This window comes from Myotis brandtii, unplaced genomic scaffold (assembly GCF_000412655.1).
Source record: "Myotis brandtii unplaced genomic scaffold, ASM41265v1 scaffold565, whole genome shotgun sequence".
NCBI lineage: Eukaryota > Metazoa > Chordata > Mammalia > Chiroptera > Vespertilionidae > Myotis > Myotis brandtii.
This window is the reverse complement of record NW_005370105.1, coordinates 1,516,800-1,525,292: the sequence shown is the minus strand read 5'-3', so window position 1 is coordinate 1,525,292 and position 8,493 is coordinate 1,516,800. Positions and strand designations below refer to the sequence as shown.

General features: G+C 51.4%; 1 protein-coding gene across 2 annotated transcripts in view; it reads left to right on the top strand.

Annotated features, from left to right (window-relative positions):
* Nucleotides 1–57: 57 nt before the first annotated feature.
* VCAM1 (vascular cell adhesion molecule 1) overlaps nucleotides 58–8,493 on the top strand; it is an 18,875-nt gene continuing 10,439 nt past the window's right edge. The window contains exons 1-5 of one of the 2 annotated variants that reach the window (XR_314284.2): nucleotides 58–427; nucleotides 952–1,227; nucleotides 3,432–3,752; nucleotides 4,668–4,934; nucleotides 7,021–7,296. Coding sequence is in view for 1 of the 2 variants with exons in the window: in XM_005878542.2 (XP_005878604.1) it covers nucleotides 376–427; nucleotides 952–1,227; nucleotides 3,432–3,752; nucleotides 4,668–4,934; nucleotides 7,021–7,296 (1,192 nt within the window). In the remaining variant the exon portion in view is untranslated. The remainder of the gene's footprint in view (nucleotides 428–951; nucleotides 1,228–3,431; nucleotides 3,753–4,667; nucleotides 4,935–7,020; nucleotides 7,297–8,493) is intronic. The other variant, XM_005878542.2, reaches the window with a different exon arrangement.

Here is an 8,493-nt window from a genome sequence, read left to right as displayed (position 1 = left end):
GCAGGGCCTCCGGTGCATCTGGCAAAGGTGGCCTTTGGCGAGAGCCTCAGGAGAAGCCTGACTGTGCAGCGAGCTGGCAGGGTCCTCTCTGGGGCAGAGGGAGCGGTTTCAGCAGCGGCCGCTGAAGGGGTTAACCCTGGCCTTGGCCGGCTGTCAGGGAAACTTTTTTTTCTGGCTCTGCTCCGGGTTTCCCCTTGAAGGGATTTCCCTCCGCCTCTGCGACAAGACCCTTTATAAAGAGCAGCCTTTCTATTTCACTCCCACTGCGCCCACTGCTGCGGGAGCTGACCGCGCTTCCCAGGCACGTTCGAGGGGCAGAGGCAGGTCTGGGAGCCACCGCTTTCTCCTCCGGCAGCAGCGTAACACGCCTGGAAGATGGAGGGGATCTCTGGGGCCTTGACTCTACTTTGGATGGTGTTTGCTGCGTGTAAGTTCTGCTCCCGACCCGTTGGGAATGCTCGGGTTCCGATTTAGCCCTGACTGTGGCTTCGGCCAGTTTTGCTGGGGGAGTGGGGCAAGGCACTGGGATTCTTAACGGGGCGGGAACAGACGGAACCTGGCTTCCAACGTGCTGTGAGCACTGCTATGGAGCCTTATGTGCCACAGTCGGAGCTGCGGATGGATGTTGCTTTGGATGCTTTTCCCCCAGTGTCAAGCGAGTCTGTGGATCTGCCCCTGGCAAGGGCTATCTCTTTGGTTTCCTGAGCTTGATAATGAGATCAAGCTTAGCAAACAACAACTCAAGGCTGACAGATGGGCGTCAGGGTCAGAGTCGCTGAATGGAGATCATTCCGACACCTTCCTTGGCAGCGACTCCCGTACCTTTGGGGCCGTGCAGTGGGGGGAGCAGAGTGGCAGCGCAGCCAGAGCACACTGGGCATCGTGCTGGGACAGAGGCGAGGGGGACGCTAGACGAACCCGGGTGAGTTTGTCTTCCTCTCGCCTTCCCAGCTCAAGCCTTTAAGATCGAGATCTCCCCTGACTCCCCCGTCATGGCTCCGATCGGCGCCTCGGTTTCGCTGACGTGCAGGGCCACAGGCTGCGAGGCCCCAGCTTTCTCCTGGAGAACCCAGATCGACAGCCCGCTGAACGGGAAGGTGCGGAACGCCGGCTCCACGTCCACGCTCACCATGGACCCTGTGAGCTTCGAGAACGAGCACTCTTACCTGTGCACCGCCACGTGCGGGGCCAGGAAGGCCGAGAGGGGCATCGAGGTGCAAGTCTACTGTGAGTACCTGAGTGTCCTATTGTCTCTCAAGTTTGAGTTAAATGAAGTTCCTAAGGGGGGTAGTTTGAAAAGAAAAACATCGTCCGTGTCTAGATTCTTGGCCAGAGGACTAGATTCTTGCACCCAGAGAGTGAGAGACAGCTGAGTTTAGCATGAGCCCGGGCACCCAAGCCTTGCCTTCCACTTCCCACTCTGCACAGACCTGGTAGCCGGGAAGACTTCACTGCTCCGGGCTTTGCTGCTCTGAGCCACGAAGTGAAGCTCTCTAACGTTCTTATTTCACAAAACTTTCTCTTGGATTAGATCCTTCCATGTTTACTTGGCCATGCGTCTACATGATTCATGAATTGCATCCTTCAGGGATTGCCCATTTCTTTAGTCTTATGCAATGGGGTGCTCAGCATGGGTGTGAGGGAGAGATGTGATTTAGTCACAGGCCCCTGTACAAAAGCTCCCCCCGGGACATTAAGAAGAATATCTGCATCCACGTCGCTCACTGGATCTTGGTGTGGGTCAGTTTGAGTTCGTCCTTGCTGCTTTTGGTGCCATGAATCCTGGATGCTCAACTGCTCAAGCCCAAGGGCATTTGCATAATGAATTAGATTTGCCTGGTGAATGTGAATGGATGCCCCTCGCTTAGCATTCCACCGGAATCCATCCCCGGCTGCTCTCCGTCGGGCAAGTACAGTCAGCAGGGGGAGTGCACAACTAGGCTGGAATCAATCACTGGCCTTGGTGACTGAGGGCCCCTCTTTCACAAACAAAAACCACCAACCGGCAGTGCTTTCCAGCGCTTCATGGAGGCCCACCTCCTTTGCCTGCTTTATGATTATATTGCTTCCCTTCTGGTGTCGCGGAGCTCAGCTCTGCCCAGAAACCCGAGCCGATTCCTCCCGGCCCATGTGCTGCTAATTCTTCCCAGGACACTGCCTGGCGGGCTGCTTGCCATTGTGCGGGCCGTGCAGGCATCCTCGCTGTGTGTGCAGCTTCCTGAGCCCCAGAAGGGCCCCTTCTGTAAATAGAGGGAAAGTAGCAAGGGCTTGGATTACCGGGCAGCGAACTGTGTGGGCGACAGGCACAGTCCTTCCAGAATCGGAGGGACAGGGATTGTGGGTGGGAAAATGAAAAGGGCTGCGTTTCTTTCACATCCGAGACTTCTAGTTCCTTTGCCTTTGCTCATCGTTCTAAATCGCTGACGATTTAAAGAAGAGAAGGGAAGACCTTCTGGCCCCCATTATCTTGCCTGGAGTTTTTCTTCCATGTGTCTGTCTCGCATTATGTCGCACACACTTGGTTGTGAGAGTCTTTAGGGCCGAGACCTTTGGGTTACTATCGCAGAGCCTCGCATCCAGCCAAACCCTCGTCAGCATCCTGAAGGTCTGAAAAGGAAGCCTTTGCAAGGAGGCCCAGGCTGAGCCCAGCAGTGCGTGCCCCGGGCCCGGAGAGGCGCCCTGCAGGACTGGGTGGGCACTGAGTTAGGCATTGCAGGAGGCAGCCTGCCTTCCGGACTTTACACATTGCACAGGCGTCCCTTCCTGGCGGATCAGTTCCTGCCAGAGGTGCCCTTCTCAGAAGCCAATCATTTAACGTGGCTCTTTCCCCTTCTTAGCACATCTCGCCCAACCGATATTCTCTGCAATGGCATGTTGAGCCTCTGGTTCCTTACCTGTAAAAGGGGAATATATCTGCCCCAGCTAAAATAAGAGAATGTGATATAATGAAATATAAACCTTCAGAGACAATGCAGAATAACAGAAATCCTGTGCTTAAATCCCAGACTTCGCATTGACTAGCGGGTGACTTGGGGCCAGTTATGCAAATGCACCAAGTCTGTGTTTTCACATCTGTGAAGTATGGTCTCCATCTCTTAGGGTTATTGTGTGGACAGAATAAAATCACTCATGTTAAATGAATAGCGCTGCAAGGGGCACATGTAAGTCCTTAATAAACATTCATTTCTTCTCCCTTCTTTTACTCAATAACATGCACACCTCAGACATACAGGATCAGAGCTGAAGAATTGGCTAAAAGGTGATTGACTCTGATTCGTGAGCTGATCCGAATCATGAAAGGCGACTTAAACAGAGAATCAAGACTGTTCTAACAGAAACTTTAGATTCGGTTTGCATTGCATTAAGCCCCTACGGGACCTGCCACACACGAGCGCGGAGCCCACTCACGCGTGTTCATTTGATCTTTGCAGCTTTCCCCAAGGACCCGGAGATTCACCTGCCTGGCCCCCTGCAGGTGGGACAGCCGGTCACAGCCACGTGTCTGGTCCCTGATGTTTACCCATTCGACAGGCTGGAGATTGATTTGCTGAAGGACAACCGTCTCCTGAAAAACCAAGAATTTCTGGAGCCGATGGAGAGCAAGTCCCTGAAAAACATGAGCTTGGAGGTGACCTTCACTCCGACCAGAGAGGACATGGGAAAGGCTCTTGTGTGCCGAGCCATGTTGCACATCAATGAAGTCGATGCAGAGCTCCGGGAAAGGGAGACCACGAAAGAGCTGCAGGTTTATGGTAAGGGCTGTGGGACTGGTCAGCCCTGGTGGGAGTTTGGTCTTGGCTGGATACGGCAGTCTGCTTAGCGGCTGAAGTTGGGCAGAAACTTGTTTTAGTCCGTTTTCATTCACGGAGAACATAGTATTTGTCAACAGTGCGTTTCAATGAAAAGAGTGCTGGATGTGGGTTAATAAGACTTATGAACTTGAGTCACTTAATTTCTCTATTTCCCAGCCTATCTAAGGGAAGTAATAATACCATACACTGGGTAGTAGGAAATGGGCTCAATGGTATAATTTTTTATCCTGTTTGTAAATTCTTATACTGTGCCCTGAAATACCAAGATACAGAGATCTTACAAGGCGAGCACTGATTCTGTGGGTACATGTGTGTTGGGTGGGGGCATGGAGAGGACTCTGGTTGCCCCCACATTCCCAGAGGCTGTGGGGTTCTGAGGCCGCCTCACGGTCCCAAGGTTGTGTAGGAGTGGCCCTGCTGCACTCTGTTCTAGACTAAAACACTGTTCCACTCTGGACACCACCCTGAAAAGGAGTATTGCCCACCAGAGCATGCTTGAAAGAGAATGAGAGGGAGAGACTTCTATCAAAATTCTGAATAGTCAAGATAGGGAATATTTTTCCTAGACAATGCAGGACTTGGAAAAGAGAGCTACAATTAAGTATTTGAACCACATTAAGGGTCTTTCTTAATTTCTGAGTATCTGTAGCCAATTGAAAACACCAACCATAAAAAAAAATTAGCCCAATCAAACTAGTCAGAAACTGGATGGACTAATTTTTTGATACTAGTCTGACACAGTACGTTTGTCAAAGTTGTGGGCGCACAGATATACGGCCTGTTGAAAAAATACGTCATTCCTATTGGGTCGAGGCGGGGCTCAGCAGTTGCTAACATCGTGCCCTGTCTTTTCAGTCTCCCCCAAGAACACCACTGTCTCTGTGAGCCCCTCCACCAGGCTGCAGGAGGGCGGCTCCGTGACAATGACCTGCGCCAGCGAAGGCCTGCCAGCTCCGCAGATTCTCTGGAGCAGGAAGTTAGATAACGGGAACCTACAGCCCCTTTCTGGAAATGCAACTCTCACTTTAATTGCCATGAGGATGGAGGATTCTGGAATTTACGTGTGCGCCGGAGTGAACCTGGCTGGAGAAGACAGAAAAGAGGTGGAGTTACTTGTTCAAGGTAAGTGAGATGTGCAAAAGGAAGAGGAAGAGGCTGCCACTGGGCTGAGCCATGGCGAGGCAGCTTCGATGCCCAATTGCTCCCTCAGATCTTACCAGTGCCCCATCTCGTTGTTGCATGCTCCAGCTCAGTTATATATTCATCTTCCTCACACCTGCAAGAGTGCAGTGCCGGCCACATGCTAGGTGCTCCACAATGGCAGGATGAATACCTTGTAAATGTGGGCAGCTCACATTTTTTATGTGAAAACATGAGGCTAAACTTGGTTAAAAAAGTAGAATTCAACCTCGCCATCAGTAGATGCACTCAGGTGGGTGTACCCTGGCATTCTCAGGAGATCAGGAAAGGCACCCCTGACAAAAGCATGGACGGCTGGTCCTCTGTCGCAGAAGACCCCACCCCATCGTAAGCTTCGTCCCACTTCAGTGAGAGGGAGACACAGCTGGGTGAGGAAGGGTTGTTCTGCATCACAGGATACAGACAGCCTAAGCGGTAAAGAAGGAACTGAACTTTCAAAGGACCTCTCAGTGACCTCACAGGTACTCCCACAGGAGCCACAGATTCACGTGGGAACAGAGTGGCCACTGTAAAAAAAAAAGAAGTGATCTGAGACATGTCCACAGGCAGGAAGTGGCTCTGTTGTCAAGTTCCCCCTTCCCACACCAGAGGGTCAGGAACCCGGAAACCCTGGGCCTTGCTCTGAACGAGCTGTCGCTTTCAGGACCTCAGAGCCCATCAGTCTACTGAGGTAATGCGAGGAAACCTTCCTGGGAAGCTACTACAATGTCACAACCAGACCAGCCACACTGAGAGAAACCGCCCCCCCTGGCACAGAAGAGAACCCGTGCAGGGTGGTGGATTTGGGGTGTTTTGTGTTGAGGTCTCTTTCTTCCATCCCCAGCCTGCTAGTCACAAGGACCATGTGAGTGGTTTCCCGCGGAGGCTCACCTGTCACTTTCAGAGTGGCCCCGCACTTCCTGCTTCTTCAGGGGAACGAAGTGGAGATTTCGAATTCCCTTCCTCCCCAGACAGCAGGGTGTGTGCCCAGCGGGGATGACACTGGCAGCCAAAGGGCTTTCCTGGATGCTGGAGACTTGGCAGAGTTTGCCCTCCCATCTGAGTTTCCAGTCCCCATGTTTTTATGTTGCATCAAAGTTTAGAGGTGGCTCCTGTGCCGCTTTAATGCTTGGCCCGTGACTTTGCTTTCAGTGTGACTTTCAATGCGTAACTTCACACCGTTGGGACAGACGCTCCGGGCACTGGTCCACTGCGGGCCCTATCTCACGGGAAGACGTGTTTTTGTGGCTTTGTGGCTTTCTTCAGTGCTTTTCTTAGGTCTTGTTTTATCTCCACACGAGGGTGACTGGATTGAGTTGTTCAAGCAGCTGAAAAGCTAGGATCTTGAATCAGACCCACCTGGCTTCGAGCCTTAATTTTTGTCTCTTGCAAGTTGTATGAAGTTATTTAGCAGTTCGGAGCCTAAATTTCCTCAAGGAGGAGAAGGAGGAGGAGGAGGAGAAACAGGAGGAGGAGAAGGAGGAGGAGGAGGAGAAACAGGAGGAGGAGAAGGAGGAGGAGGAGGAGAAACAGGAGGAGGAGAAACAGGAGGAGGAGGAGAAACAGGAGGAGGAGAAGGAGGAGGAGGAGGATTAATGCAACAGTTTATGAGGCCGTAAGGATTAAGTGAGACCATATACGTAAAGTGGTTTACACAATGCTGAATGCACTGGAACCTCTTAAATGACTTGAGTGCTGTCCACTATCACAGGGATTTGATGCCCTGCATTTGAGCAGACACTGAATTATTGCTATGACATATGCCCCCCTCTCTCTTGACAAATTTTTATCCACGTTCATTCTGTTCAATGACTGAGCCGGTGGACTGCTGTGGGTTCATCTTACTAGGTGTGGTCTCATCCCAATGGTCCCCAGGTGGAAAGGAGTAACCGTTTCTTGGCACAGATATTAGCTTAAAGGAAATCAGAAAACAAAACAAAACAGAAAACACCCGACAAAGACCATACATTGGAATGTGGTGAAAGAAGAAAATCCTCTCACCTTCCTGCGTCTTGTCCTTTTCCACCAGAAAAACCGTTCACGGTTGAGATCGGCCCTGGACCCCAGGTTGCTGCTCAGCTGGGTGGCGCGGTCGTGCTGACATGCGGTGCCACGGGCTGCGAGGCCCCGTCCTTCTCCTGGAGAACCCAGATAGACAGCCCTCTGAGCGGGCAGGTGCGGAGCGAGGGGCCCAGGTCCACGCTGACGCTGAGCCCTGTGGGTTTTGAGAACGAACATTCGTACCTGTGCACAGTGACCTGCGGGCGCAAGAAACTGGAGAAGGGAATCAAGGTGGACCTCTACTGTGAGTACTTGTTAGAGTGCTTTCCTGTTTTGTTTTCAGTTCTGTTGGAAGAAACGTAATATAAGTCTGTGATGTGCAACGAGATCCGTGTGTTTAGGAAGGGAAGTTAGCATGGGGAATGGTTCCTGACTCTCAGAACCAGAATTTCCGATGCAACTTAGTTGGCCTAAATCTTAAGCATACATTACATACAGGCACAGCATCCACAGTCCTGTGCCTTGTCGGAGTCGGGCACGGGCACACACCACGTGCTCACTGCTTCCTGTCCCCTCTGTGTGAGTGTGGGGGGTGTTGGAGGTGAGAGTGAGCAGGGCGTGTGCTCAGTGCCCGTTGGAATAACTGCAGAGGCATGATGGCCACTCAGCATTAGAGCAGGTGAGCCGAGCCTACTGTTTTGAAGACGCATTTGGAAAGCTGAGGGGCAGGACGGGGAAATGAGGCAGTGGGGAGCAGGGGGAAGCCAGGAACGCAGGCAGGGAGTGTGGGTGGGCAGAGGGCACGGCCAGGGGCAGTAGGTCAGGGGCCAGTGACCCAACTACATACACACCCTGCGCTTTTTCTTACTGTGCTTGTCACCTGAATAAGAGCCCTTACAACCCCAGATGTCCACGGATTCAACATTGCTGGAGCTCCTCCGTTTTTAACCAATGAGGGACAACATATGCAAAGTGACCAACCTTTGTGATTGCTTTGGGTGGGTTACTCTGCCTTGTCTAATTCAGCAGAATTCAAGGGGCCGTATTATAGAGATTTCCACCAGAAAACCTGCCCAGACTGTGTCCCTCTCAGGATTCGAAAGGAGTTAGAGTCTATCTATAAAGGGATTTGAGTCTCTCAAAAGAAGGGTGAATTTGATTGTGTTATATTACCCAGCGCCCAGGATCCGCTGACGTAGGCTCGTTTCTAGCAGAAATGAGAACCACGGCGCAGCCTCCCTGCAAATGGAAACAGTTGAGGATGTATCACTTTAACAGCATTTTACTTAAGGGAGAGAAAAAATGTTAGCATTGCTCTAGCTCTTGGCAACTATTTTAGTCTTGTGTTCATTGATTTGCATAAGATTTCATATAAATATTATGTAGAACCGGAATCTCTTACAGTTGTTTTTTTCTTAACTACAAGTATTGTCTGAGAAAGATGTACAACTTGCTGCCTACACGTGGCCATTGGAAATTCAGATGTCTAAACCGAGATCTG